This window comes from Melopsittacus undulatus, chromosome 2 (genome assembly GCF_012275295.1).
Source record: "Melopsittacus undulatus isolate bMelUnd1 chromosome 2, bMelUnd1.mat.Z, whole genome shotgun sequence".
Taxonomy (NCBI): domain Eukaryota; kingdom Metazoa; phylum Chordata; class Aves; order Psittaciformes; family Psittaculidae; genus Melopsittacus; species Melopsittacus undulatus.
In genome coordinates, this window is record NC_047528.1 from 99274836 (window position 1) to 99289930 (window position 15095).

At 34.5% G+C, this 15095-nt stretch overlaps 1 protein-coding gene across 1 annotated transcript in view; it reads left to right on the forward strand.

The window, feature by feature from the left end:
- Window positions 1-15095, forward strand: part of TMPRSS15 (transmembrane serine protease 15) — a 54762-nt gene that overhangs the window by 13377 nt on the left and 26290 nt on the right. Inside the window, exons 10-16 of the mRNA XM_031051401.2 lie at window positions 5286-5394; window positions 8129-8238; window positions 9038-9175; window positions 10400-10549; window positions 12237-12339; window positions 12818-12968; window positions 14113-14254. Of these exons, the coding sequence (XP_030907261.2) occupies window positions 5286-5394; window positions 8129-8238; window positions 9038-9175; window positions 10400-10549; window positions 12237-12339; window positions 12818-12968; window positions 14113-14254 (903 nt within the window). The remainder of the gene's footprint in view (window positions 1-5285; window positions 5395-8128; window positions 8239-9037; window positions 9176-10399; window positions 10550-12236; window positions 12340-12817; window positions 12969-14112; window positions 14255-15095) is intronic.

Genomic DNA, 15095 nt, shown 5'->3' on the forward strand with positions numbered 1-15095 from the left:
TGAATATGACTGCTGCCACAGCAGGATGTAGCCCTGGCAGGACAACTCTTTGTGTTGGCCACTCACTTGCATTTCACTACACAGTATCAGGGAATGGGAGTGTCTATATGACTCTGACACAAATGTTTGAGTTGTTGTCACCTCAGTGATGATGATGTGAAAATCTGAGCAAGCAGCTCTAGGTTGGCCTGTTTGAGCAGGAGGGTGAGATTGATGACCTCCAGAGGTCCCTTCCAACCTCAGCCCTCCTGTGAATCTGTGAAAACCTTACAAACCTGACACCTGATTTTTTTTTTTAATGGAAAAAGTTTATATACTTCAGTGCCAGTGGGTTTATTTGCACATCTGATTGGCTAGTTTGCCTGAGCACCTTTTTGTGCAGAGCAGCCATTGCTCCACGTAAACAATATGAAACTGTACCGAGTAATCTGACTACGCTGCTGCTTACCAAAGCTTGTGTGCAGCTTTTTGGTACACAGGAAGGCATGCACGTGGTCTGCATTGATCTTCACAGCCTCGGTCAAAAGCCTGTAAAGTTTTATTGCAGAGAACTTCACAGACGTTTTAGGAGACAATGGGACAATTAACTCCCTGAGTGCATTATTTAGTAGTTTTTTGGGAGTTTTGGTTTTTTCTTTTAAATACAGAATTTGTTGCTAGCAATCTGGAAAGCTTATTTCCTTCTGCTGTGAGAACACCTTCTGAGCTTTCCTGAGAATAATGGTGTGGGCAGTCTGATCTGAGCTTTCTGAAACATAAAATGCTGGGCTCTGGTTTAAAAACAAGCAAGCAAGTAAAAGACCAATTTTTTTTAAACAAGCTGCAAGCTCGATTCTGGAGGCTGATGACAGACTGACCCCTTCTGCCAGAAGTGGAAATTTCTCCAGAGAAAATCGAAGACCTGCCCATTACCTGCATTTTTTCTAAGTGCAGCCAATTCAGAAGGGAGACTGAGCTGAAAGTCTGGGGAAAATATCCATCAAAATACTTCAGTAGAATATCCACTGAAACACATCCAAATGTTCATTTAGCATAACAGCCGCATGCAGCTAGATCATAACAATGATGGGCTCTGAGCAGGTCCCTTCACAGCTGAGGAAATCGGAAGGTCCTAAAATAAACTCAGCTAGACCTTTGCTCCACTGCAAGCATTAAGGTGGTACAACCCCAAACAGTTACTCAATCATTCATTTCTACCGTCATACAGTTGTTTTGAGACATGGATTTTGCTCAGAATTTTTAATTTTATTTTATTTATTTTTATTTTATTCCTTTTTTTTTAATTTTTACTTTAGATATAGCTAAATAAAAAGTGCATATCCAGATATGTAGAAATAGTATCCAGAAATAGTATTATATATCTCATCAAAATGAATGTTTTTTAGTTTCAAGTTTTGCTAACATTTTATTAAAGATGTTACAGTCAGGCCTGCTATATAGGAAAGGATTTAACTGATGTTTACATTGGTAGAAACAGACAAAAATAAGCTCATCTACTTGCAGCCAAAGCTCTGTAAATATGACTTAGCTCTGCCCTGGAGGCTAAACAGTGGTTTAAGTTATGAATTGTATTTGAGTAGACATTTTCAGTTGAGGCATAGCTCATGGCTTTTGGATCCAGTTCGGATATCTCCCTGAATGTCTACCATATATAAGTTGTGAATACCTTGCTCCTTTGTAACTGAGGATATTATTTCTTAATCTGTATTTTAACAGTCATTAAAGAATATGCACAACTGAACTGGAAATTTCAGGAATGTGCATACAAGCAAAAGTAGACAGACTATCATAAGGAAACCAGCTACAGTTACAGTCCACTTCAGGGGGCTGGATGATGTGCCTGTGTTCATCTTCACTGATGCCTGGTATTTCTAAGCAATTCATTCAGCTACCATTAGTTTATCAGTTTCAGCTCATAACCTTGCAGAAATGTAGTTCTGGCTAGAGGAAAAATTGTTGCTCCATGACTCTTACATATTCAGTCTTAAAATTTTCCACCCAAAAACTCAGAGCCTTTCTAAATTTATATATTTAGGGTTTTTAGCAGATTTTGCAAAACCAGTGGAATGGTAGCAATAAGCAGTACGCATGTTTGGGATACCTGCCAATTTTTCCACTTCTTTGATATTTAACTTATGTCTAAACCCTAGACTAACAGTACAGTCATATAAAAGCTAAAATGACCTAGATTTTCAGGAGTGTTTCAGAGTTTCACAGTGAGATTTACAGCCAATTCATGTTTCGTGCTATAAGTGCTCTTGCACATAACAGAGTTGCTTCCCTTTAAACAACTTGGTTTGTTTTTTTCATCTTGATGATTATTCCCTCTAGTAATTCTGATTTTAGAATACATTAGTGACTTTAAAATATAGGCTATAAGGATGAATTCTAATAGGTTTTTTTTCCTGCATTAGACTGAATTCAGTATAATCTCAGATACTCAGAAGAAATTCATGTAACTGAACTTTTTTTCTTTGGGTTTATTGATTAAAATTATCTTGAAAGGTTTCTTGGTGGCTCTGCAATGCAGTGCAGTAACAAAAAATATTGCAAAAGTGTGGTTGGCAATTTCAATGAAAGGATCTCTAGAGAAATGTGAAAGCCTGAACAGCATCTTTTAATCATAACTAGCATTGCTGAAAACAGCCATGCAGAACCTAAGTGTGAGGAAAGGGGGACTGGAGGCTGATCCCAGGAGGTGTTTCTCTCTGCAGACTTTCTTTGCAGTTATCGTATGTCTAGGTTAACATTCTGTGATTACCTACCTCACAGCACTACAGTAATAAGAGATCAATCATATGTAAGTCAGGAAGAAATGTACTGCCCTTGGCAGAGAAAGATCCTGTCAAGTGAAATATGTGGGCTTGATCTGAGCAGTTTGAGGAGCTTCTCCCTGCAATTCAAGGATAACAGGATTAAGTCTTCCTAATGTGCCCTCTATGTAACATAAGTAAACAGGAATGTACAACAAGGTGCATGCTGGGGGAACAGGGAAAGTTGTTCCTACAAAAGATGTCCCCTGTCTCATTAGCAAAACAAATAAGCTTTTCCTCAGGGCTTCAGGAGGAGGCAGAAGTATAATGACTTCTGCCTGTCTTTGACCATGCCTGTTTCTGCAACAATGAACTTCTAGGAAGTTCTTCAGGGAAACAGAATCATAGAAACATGGAATAGAATCCTGGGTTGGAAGGGACCTAGTTCCAACTCCCCTGCCATGGGCAGGGACACCTTCCACTACGCAGGGTTGCTCAAAGCCCCAACCAACCTGGGACATAGATCTCCACAAGACCTGGGAAACATGCCAAGTTTCTGGGGCTTTTTTACTTTCAAAAAGGCTGAGTGGAGGTAAAGAGCAAATTATTCCTTTCTATACACCTTCTAGAAAAGGCAGAGAGGTAATGCCAGTCCCAGCTATCTTCCTGCTCATTCCTGAGACACTCAGCAGTGGCTATTGCTAGACTCTGAATGAGCAGCCTAAGGACCTTTACCGGAATCTTGCTCTCCTGTTGTAAGTTACTTACTGTCTCTTAAGAGATAAGAAGAAACAAATAAGATGAAACAAGAAAAGAAGAAATGAATTGTTGACAACAGCAAACTTTTATCATTAATTTTATTATAGCAATATGCTATATCTATTTTTATTACTGCCAGTGCTATAAACTCCTTTTTAGCTCAGGATGTGTATTGCTAACCACTTGTTAACAGTAACACTTTTTTTGCATACTTCATTAATAACAAACTGGGCACTTTCCTTCTTCTTACACTGATTTTATTCTTCTCAGTGGAAAGTGATTGTAAATATCAGTCCATTGGTAAATACATGAATTAAAGTGGACAGAAAAAATACTTCTATACCATTACCCAGCTCTAAAGCTGTAGCTTTTCCTGAAAAAAAGGGTTATATAGAATAGTAACTCTCTTTCATGGGTCTTTTTCTCTATGTATTTAAAATTTTATGTGTTCTGTTTTCCTCTTGAGGCCCATGAAGATTGCAAAAGGGAATATGTTTCTATTCCAGCTCATGCATTAGACATATCATCATTAGTAAAGTTCATTCTACACTGTCTTTATTAACAGTACATGCCTGACTAAAACAAAGCTTGATTTTTATGTTCTGTTTGCTACAGTGGTAGTCAGAAAGAATTTTGCACTTAGAAAATGAACAGACAAGGAGCCACAATTTATCATTTTATATAGCATTTCCCACAGGAGGACTACACTAAATAAAATTTCCATTTAATTATCAATATGATTGATTATTCATAATTTGGATAGTCATTATAGGTATGATTTCATTTCTGATGTTAATGAAAAACTCTATCTGATTTCTGATTATCTGCCTCAAATTGATAAACTTCTCCTTACCTCTTCAGATATTCATGCATGGCACTGATTTTATTCTTATTTGAAAGCTCTAGTATGATTTCTGAATAACTGAAGAGAAAACATTAGATTTATTCCTAACATAATGTTCAAGAGATGAAGCAAAAGTTTCAGCAGTGCTTTTGTGTCTGCTGAAAAGAAGCAACTCTATGTGAATTAGTGTTTCCAATCTTGCTGAGGCTTAAAAAGATATATTTTTTTTAAATAACTGTTTTTTAAACTGAAGAATGTGCATAGAATGGACTAACAGAACCAAGGAAACCAAACTAATAAAAGCTTTTGAAAAATTATATGATGATGGATGACATTTACCTCAGATGAATGAATTTGATAGCTAGCAGGAAACTTGGGATATCCACTTATCTCTTTTGAGTACTCAGTAGTATATAAAGTGAGGGACAAGGAAGGTCATAGAAGCAGAGATAGCAATAGTCAACCATATCCTTTCTTGATTTTATTCACATAATATCATATTGTTTCTTGTAGTGCAAACACAGTTTCCTGATTTAAAGTAGCTGTAGATGAGAACTGCAAAGGCAAGGTCCTATTTCCTTACACATGTATAAAATAAAACCAAAGAAAGAGAGTTAGATTAGTTGAGTCTAACTGTTGAATTTGAAGCATTTGGTTTGGACTAGTTTGGATTATTTGGATTGTCTCTAATTTAAAAGAAAATTATCTGTACTGCTTTTCTTCTCCTATAGCACTTTGAGATCAAGTAGCTGTAGGAATTTTAAGTGGGAGTAAGTTTGTAGTGTGTTTTATTTTGTCTTCCCATTGTTGCTTACAGATCATTTCCAAGGTAATACAGGTAAACCAATGTCTAAGTTCCCTCTTACTTTGGCTCTGATTCTGTTTTTCGAACAGAATTTTGACAGATGTTCTTCACTGTATCTTTACAGCTGCAGTTTGTGATGGAAAATTTATGTTGACTGATTCCTCTGGGTTTTTTCACTCTATGAATTATCCAAAACCATATAATGCAAACATCGTTTGCCAATGGATTATACTGTAAGTTATCTTCCTATAATTTTCTACTTTGCTTTTTTACTATGAAGTGATATTGTTTCCTGCACATGAACTTTATGCCATTTGTTTGTACTCCCAAACACCCAGTATGGGAAATATGTAATAGCATTTTCTCCTTTCGATTTACGTAACTTTTATTTAAAAACTTACATACCTAAACCCCACAAATATATCAATAATTTTCCCACATACAAAAATTCTTAGGTATAATTTTGAGAAATCTTGCGTATTGTATACATGCACAGGAATATATTTGTAAGCTCAAAATAAATCACATAATTCAAAATAATTGCAAGATATTTGTTTCAAAGTATTACAGTAAATGCTAGTCCGTAGATAATGGGTTTATATGACATAACTGTTACTAATAGATGGAATTTTCAAGAATTCCCTTGTCAATTATGGGTATGCTTTACTGGGAGTTAACGGCACCTTCGCTTCTAAGTAATTTAAGAGTATGTTTTAAAAGTGCATGAGTATTATTTGACATAATAGCACCAAATGCCTTTTAAGCTTAGGCACAAGAAGTGGAATTGGTTTAATCGAGAATATATACCTACATGGAGGGACAGCTACTTGACACTCTAGATCTACTTCATAGACCAGGGAGAAAAAAGACAGCCATAGTATGTGATAAATCTCATTCTAAAGTACACATCTAAATTAAGTTAGATGATTGCAAGCTGGAAGCTCCTGAAAATTCCTACAATGACTGCCAATTCAGAAGTTACTGCTTTGAAAGGCAGTAATTCTTATTATGGCTTTGTAACAATGGCTATTCTTTGATTCTGAGAAGTATTAGTTTGGTAGAAAAGTTTCAAAGGAGATTAAGGAAATGCCTTTAAAAATGGATAAAATTTGGACTTTTCATTTCCAAGGCTCCTTTGAAAGTGCTAGTCTTTGAGTTTGTTCAGGTCTTTCATCTTCAAAATAAAAGTCATGGTTTTCTTTCTGTTGAATACATTTTTTCCTTCTCATCTTCAGCAATACTGTTCACCAATTATTACTGGGTACATAGGGTTTTGAGAAATAGGTGTGTCACAGGAAAAGCACAAAATTTTATTCTTCAGGATATAAGCATGTTTCTCAATTCATGGTCACAGAATTTGAGCATGATAATTTAATTGTCTGAATTATACTACTTGCTTCTAAGATGTTATTTTTGCTTAAAACACTGCTGTAGCTGCATGAAGCATTGAATTAGGTAGATAGCTGCACCAGACATGTAACTAACAAAAACTTAATTTTGGAAGGAATCATGCGAATACTATAGTACAGGTGCTGCAAATCTGTGTCATTACATATCGATCGATGACAAAAACATCCATTTGGTTTTATTTTCCAGTCATCTGCTTTCAAAAAAATCTGGCAAAACTGACAGTAAAGGCATAAAAAATTCCATGAGGCACTCAAATTTCATCTTCCTTTTAAACTGAATTGTTTCTATGAGGGAACTTTTGGGATTTTCCATTACCAAATGGGACAAATTTTGTCCCATTATTTTTATTATCCCTATAGAAATGTGTTTCTATTAAAAGTCATCCTACAATACATCCAAGATTTTATTTCTCTTGTGCCTTTGTTTGTCTAGAAGGATTTCCCCATTACCTTTAGGAAAAGCTTTTATATTTTCATTCCATTTTATTCTTCCCCATATGAAGATGTAATTTCCTCTCCTTTTACAAGTAAGAGAAGTATGCTTAATATTTCCCTGAAACATTTGCTTCCTTTCAACTTTATGTTTTACCCTTTACAAACCATAGATATATTTTTCCTATAGAGAAATATATAACTAAAAAAAGGACAAATACAAATATTCAAATATTTACTTCATGCTCCTGTACTAACCGGTATTGATAAGCACCAGCAGGTTGCTGTTGAAAAGCTATCCTTCACTGCGTCTCTCAATTCCAGGAAACAACAAGTCATGGTATAGGAAGCTAAATGGAAATGGATTGTGATGATAGAGTTGTAGAATTTGGACTACCATACATGTTTATTGGAAAGGCAATGGGAGAGCTGCTTAAATATAGCTTATGGAAAGAACATAGCATCAGCAAAATAAACAGAATTTTTTATACTTTTGTTAAAATGACTTTTGTTATTAAACTTGCAGGGTGATCGTTAGGTTTGATAATACGTTCCCAAAGAGTGGATTTGAGATCTTCAAATCTTCATGCGAATCCTTGTTTTGTCATAAGAGACATTATTTTGTACTTTCAGGAGAGACATTTTAATTTGTTGTTGTTCTTATTGATACTGTGATATCTATTCTCTGACCTTAGGAAGTCTACCTGAGCAATGAGATGTTATCTATCTGTAATGTATTAAAAAGTAATTGTATATTAATGAAATGCAGGAGGGGAAAAAACCCCAACCCTAAAAAAAAAACCCCAAAACTTAAAAAGCTGCTCAGATGAATATCTCATTCTAGAATTTAGAAGATTCAGTTCCCAAAATACAGTTAACTACACTAAGTAAAGGAGTACTTACACTGTTATAAAAGGTTTATGGCCCATACCTTTGGTAATTTTACAAACTAGAAATTAACCAAATAGATTACTAATCTTGATTAATGTAATTTCACATTCTTTCTGAATTTAACATCATTGAATCACACAATGAGCTTACTGCAGTCAAAAAAAAAAAAAAGAAAAAAAAGATTACTACAACATGAATTTCATTTTTGAGGTTTATTTTTCTCTTGTTATCTTAGGGTGCCTCAAGGGCTATCCATTAAACTGAACTTCACTTCCTTTGAAACACAAAAATATGCAGACAATTTATATATTTTTGAAGGTATAGGACAAAACAAGATTTTAAGAGGTAAGGTTATTTTTGGGATAATATTAATTTTCCATTAATAAAATCTAAGTGGTAAAATAAGCATTTTGAAGTGAAAAAAATGGTATGCGTAGGTTTAAATAGAAGAATGCATTTGCCTAAAGTTACCCTGTTAGGCAATTGATCTCAGTATAAATATCTGAATACTTTGTATACATTTAGTATAAATTTAGTGTACATTTTGTATACATTTAGTATACAAAGTGACCAGATAAATTATTCCATAATATATTAAGAAATCTGCTTGAGTTTATATCTTATTTGAACAATTTGATAACTTGATCAGAGCCATGGTCTTGTAGTGTCCATTTTTTATGGAAAATATATTGCAGAAGAGCACATAACATCACACACAGTAACATAAAACGAAAGCATCTAAACTGAAACTGCTGGGAGTACTGCAGTACCCCCTGAAATTCATTACAAGCATAGCATCACCAAATTATGTAATCAATCCTGTGATTTTAGAGTTTCAGAGTGCATACCTGTAAATTTTGAAAACTTTTACAGCATAACAAGCATGGATATGAAATCTGTAGTATTGAATATGTGTACTGAAGGAGCTATGAGAGATGGGATATGCAGAATACTTATATGGTAGCCAAACAACTAAATTACTTCAGAGTTATGAAGGTACTGTAGGCAGGATCACAGTTCAAGAGGGAAAGCATTCTTTAAGACTCAAAAAGCTAATCCACTGTATTTTTATGACACCACTGGGGATTTTAATGTGCATGGGATTGTTTCCTCTCTGACTGTATGATTCTTTATTTGTCCTCAGCTTCTCTGTCAGGGACTAATCCTGAGACAATTTACATTTTTTCTCATGAGGCTACAGCACTGTTTATATCAGATCATTCTGAAAATTACAATGGCTTTAATGCAACATACTCTACATTTAATGCAAATGAACTAAGCAGTAAGTGTTCTTTTTTTGTGTGGTTTTATACTTCAGTGTGTGTGTGGTTTTTTTTATCCTGAAAGCTTGGTGAAAGTGTATTTGCAGTTTGACAAAATGGAGATGAAAAAGGAAGCAGTATTTTCTGGCCTCAGTCTACTAATTAAATCCACTTTGTGAAATTTCATACTATTTTATAGATAAAATTGTTGATTTCAGTCCACAGTTTTACAGGCCTGTATCTAGCAGTAGGGTGATGCCTTACAAAGTTAATTGGGCCATATCTCCATCAGATTCTTCTCAGCTACTTTGTTTGCTAATTAACACTGTTGAATCACTGACACTAATCATTATTCTGTTATCACCTGATAGTACCTGCTCACCAGGGTTTCTGATGGCCTGAATTGTTGCCACAAATAGTAGTTCCAAATGGTAAAATTAACATTCAGGAAAATTCCTGCTTCAGTAAATAGGCACTGGAAATAAGTCCAGATGTAACAAATCTACAGTGACAACCAAAAAAAACCAACGTGACTCATGAATTAGTGTTTTTTGGTAGTTGAGGAAAAAATTACATGCAGATTGGACAAGTGAAGGCTTCTTCAGCTGCTATATTTTAATCAGGATGTGAATAGGGGATGTGACTGGGAAGGGATATGGTTCAGGAAATATCCAGAGTGCCAGCAAGCTCTTGTTATGTGGAAGACTTGCTCTCCAGGGCACCATGAAAAAACATTGAGCAAAATATCATGAGAAGCAAAGTGATTAGGATGTTGCAGTAAATACATGTGAGCAAAGAAGGAGTAAAGGAGAAGGACAAGGAGAGGAACATCCGTTTTAAATGGAACACAGCACTCATGTGAGCACTCAGCTCTGGTGGTGGGCCCTTTCAGCTGAAGCAATCCAGGCCTTGGCAAAGAAAAGAGGAAAAGAACAGGATTAGCCCTTTGTATTAACTAAGCAAAGGGTCCTTTCTTGTTCCCACTACACATTACTGGCAAAGGATCAAAAAAGAAGGTTGATGAATGAATGCAAGAGCATATAGAGCCACCTTCAGCAATAGTGCTTTGTTAACAAGTACAAATGGCAAATTTATTTGAGTAATTATGTTGCATTGCATAGATGAAATTGAGTCACTGAGCTCCAGTTTTCAAACAGATTTAAAAATACTTGTCACCTTGCATAATTCTATGAAAACACTTCACATCTCTGTCATCTTTATTTACTAGAGGTTCTTTTTCCCAGATTATGAGAAAATCAATTGCACTTTTGAAGAAAGCTTTTGTTACTGGATACAAGATTTAGATGATGATTCAGACTGGGAGAGAATTCAGGGTCCTGTTTTTCCCCCTATGAGTGGTCCTGATTTTGATCATACATTTGGCAACATGTCAGGTAAGATCAAATACAAGTTGCTTACAGCTAAAAAGGAAAAGCTTGATTTAGCTTATATCACTATACATTGGATTCTTCATAGTGGTATTATCAAGATGTAATTTTATTCTGCCATAAAGGTGAGCCACCAGACAAAACGTTTCATGGTGCTGGTTGTCGTCTTGTGGAAATATACCAAAACTAAAAGAAGAAATAAATATATAAAGGGATTAAAGTGTGAAGTATTGAAAAGTGTCAATGTTAACAGTATGACAAAGTGCCTTATCTGAGAAAGAGATTTCTATTATGTAACAGTTTTATAGGTCAGATAACTGCATGTTTACCTTAAGGAAAAAAACAAGCATAGTTACCTTCAAGGGAAATCACTTCTATTTCATCCCTATCTACAGGTGACATCATGGTTGTCACAGAATAATTGTGATCTAACATAAAGTTAACCTGCAGGATACAGAGGGCATTTGTGTCCCCAGTTAGAATTGCACACCAAACACAATAACTTAAAACATGTACAAAACCCACAAACACTCCAGCAACTGCCATAGTGAAATGACTTAATTGTAAGTGATCATATCTGATGTGTGCTTTAATTAGAGACATATTGATATGAATCAGATTTCATATATGTGTATCATGACTGCCTATCCCAGAATTAGACTCAAAATTTTTTTTTCTGCTTCAAAAGGAAACCCTATCTTTCTCATCTGATTTGTCAGTCCACCTAAAACTAATTAAATTAATTTGGCTCTTGGAATAGCTATATGTATTCTATGCAAGAGTGCATTCTTAGTCAACACAGGAAGTGAAAGGCCTGATTCAGATTTCAGACTACTTGTCAAGTACTTTAAAAAGCTAGCTAATCTAGAAGTATAAATTACAGAATAAAGTATATATAATTTAAATTATATCATTGCATTTATTTTTAGATTCTGTGAATATAATATTTGCATATGTTATGTGATAGACCAATCAAAATTTTATAGGATAAAATCTAAGATTAAATCCATGATGTCAATAAACCAAGGTTTTTATTTTAGGACTTTTAACTCTGCCTAATTTTGCTTTTCTTGTGACAAATCACGATGTTTCTGTAGCTTGGACTAACATTATATTTCCATATGGCAGCAGAAGTCCAAATTCCCAGCTGCAAGGAATTAACTCAGAAAAAGCTAACCTCCCAATTTTCTTGTTTAAAATGCTTCACCTTACTATGAAATATTTGTGTATTCATTCTCTCACCCCCTCAGTATGCAACCCATATTTTGCATGAAAAATTTTATGTGTAAAAAATTTATAAAAATTCCAGGAAATTCTTCTTTAAAATCACAAGCAGTGCCAAACTGGAAGACGTTTTTATAAACTAAATAGAAATTGCTCATGCGAATTGCTGTCCTCACTACATAAAAGGCAGATCTCCCACTGACTTCAAAAGGACTGGTTTCTCATTTCATGTCTAGTTCTGTGGAGTGTCCAACAAGCTTAAAAGCTCATTTTAATTTGTCATTGACTGATGAATATAACTGGTGGTAATCATTCACATTTATTGTGTCAGAAATCTTCCAAGTCATGCAACACTACTTGTACTTAATATTATAATAATCATAATAATAATTATTATTATTTAAAATGTAAAACCTCTCATTAAAAAAAAAGTGGTAATTCTAACTAAAATGTCCTCATTATCTTGCAGGATTTTATATTTCAACACCCATAGAACATGCATTCAGAGAAGAGAGAGTCCGGATTCTGAGTCTGCCTTTGAACTCTTCAAATTTATCTTGTCTAAGCTTTTGGTATTCCTACATAATACCTAAATATATACTTTGCTTAAGAATAAAACCAAATAGCTTTCTTCATATATAATATTAACCCAAATCAGTGTGCCAGGAATACACACCTGTTTCTGTTTGGATTTCCATGGTCAGTCTCAACTCCAGGCCTGCAACTTTGACTCCTTTATAGGTTTGATTCTTGCAGTTAATTTTAATGCATTTTCTTTTTCACCCTGGATCAAATATTCACTTCTATACAGAAACTATATTAAGAATCCCTGAAATATTTCTTGTCATGAAGCTTATCTAGGCCTCTTCAGAAAATATAGCCAGTACCAAATAAAAGTTTCAGGTATAATCTAATCATATGATTCATTTTATTTTCATGCTAACTACAAATTAGTCCTAATTCCATAAAACCATTTAAAAAAAGCTTGATTTTTTTTTTATGAAAACTCACTCTGTTCTAATAACACCAAAATTGCTGCTATCCCTCTAGGTATTTCATGTATGGTGCTAATGTTTATTGTTTAAGAGTGAGCGTAAGTAATGTGTATGGTTTGGAAAAGATCATTTTTGAGAAAAAAGGAAACTATGGGAACAACTGGAATTATGGACAAATAACTTTAAATGAATCATCTGACTTTAAGGTTCGTAAAATTACTACTTTTTTTTTAAATTTATTTTAGCTAAACAGATAGTTAATTTTCTGCCAAATTAACCCAACAATCCACAGCTTCAAAGATAATACCTAGTACTATATACTAATACATGCTAGCATGCAGAAGACTAGAGTCTCCATTTGAATTGCCATCCCACTTCCTTCTTCCCTACTCTGGAATTTGAAGTATTACTTTTGTGGAAACCAGAAAACCTTAACATTACCATGGGACAATCAGTGTTATCACAACAGAAAGCTTTCAACAAAACAGTGGTGTTTAAAGCCTATCAAAATCTGAAGTGGAGGTTATAATTTCAAAAGTCAATGTGATGTGAAGCATTTAGGCATGAGAATATTTAAATTAAATTACTTCAGAATCTGAAGCAATACTTTCACTAATTGATTGCAGAATCATGCACTGAAAGTGTGTTCCAGATGAAAATGTATTTGATGCTGCATGGTCAAAAAACAACTCAATCTATCTGTAAACAAAAGGAGGAGGCTTCTGCTAGATAATTCCATCAGCAACTCTCTATTGAAAACAATTTATTTTTATAGGTATTTGGGATACCTTGCCTTGCTATAGTAGTTTTGATTGATGCAAAACCACTGCCAGAAAGAGACATTTACTATCTAAGAAAGTAAATGCATCTGTGACCTGGCTGCACCAGATTTCCAGCAAATGTGTGTTTTATGATCTCAGAAAGAGTACTATACCTAGCTGTATTTCACCAGCACAAATTCCTTGGTAGCAGGATTACTTTAGATCTGTGGATATTAACAAATGAGATCAATTTCAGTTTTTCATGGAGATATGCCATTGGATTAGAAGTTTGGACTGCTTTGCATTTCAAAAATTGCATGTATTTATATATAAAAAGTAAAGTTACTGAATCATGTTCATCATTTATATGAAGAGTTCCTGCAGTCTTAAGAATGATCCACTCAGTTGGCATGGTGCTGGATTTTTTTTTGCAAGGAATTCTGTTTTTTCCTTGATGCCCTTCTTTGAGTGATGCACCAATGTAGGCTACAGTGGAAATAAGAGCAATCAAGAAAGAAGACTAAATGATTCAGCATAGGAAGGTGAAAAATATTTAATTAAAATATAAAATTCTATTTCTTTTTTTCAGGTTATTTTTGATGCCTTTAAAAGACCCGGACTCAGTGATATTGCCGTGGATGACATTGGCCTGACAAAGGGGAAGTGTAATGATAGTATTTATGTAGAGCCAACTGTGATTCCATCTGTTACTGCTGTCCCTTCAGTTCCTAGTAAGTAAACACTAAATTACAGTTAATTGATTGCCATTTCTATTAGTATTTCAGTATGAGGGATTCAGAATTTTCTGCCTTCAGTTTTATAAAAATCTCTCTTCAGCATTATAACATTATCTTCAGGATAACATACTAGGGGTCAGATTCTCTGCCTAAGACTTTGTTGATAGTAACAGGTCTGGTAGATTCACAGCTTAAGCTAATATCAGTACAGTATCTTCCAAAACTTGAAGCCTGGAGAATAATGAAATAATTAAAAAATTGCCTCTAAAAGCTTTAATTATTAAAGCTTCCAGAAAGCCACTGAAGAGAAATGAAGACGAAGAAGAAGGAAGATTATAACTTCTATATTTGAATGATAAAAAATGTATCAGGATAGCAAGAGAATGAGCAAAGTCACATGAAAATATCACTAGAAGTATCTATTCACCAAGGTCTTAGAACACATGCACACTGAAAACTCCCACATTTAGGGGAATGAATCTATAAAACAGTGCAAGAATGGTTTAAGGGTGGAGCATGATCTATGTGAATGTCTAATACCCAAAATGGAGGTATTATCACAATGAATGAGTTCTTTCCAAAATGCATTTGGCCATACAGTTATTCCTACTGTATCTGATGACATAAAATAAAGCAATATTTGCTTTATTAAAATTTAAATAGGGAAACAGAAAGGACACAATCACAATTCTGGTTTTGGAGGAAATAAGTGGACAAAAAGAAAACCCAGAAAGCAATCAAGAGACTCTTTCCACTTCTTTATCTAATGAGAGGTTTCAGTATTTCCATGAATTATTGAATCTGTCAAAACTGAAGCCTGATTTCTTCAATTTTG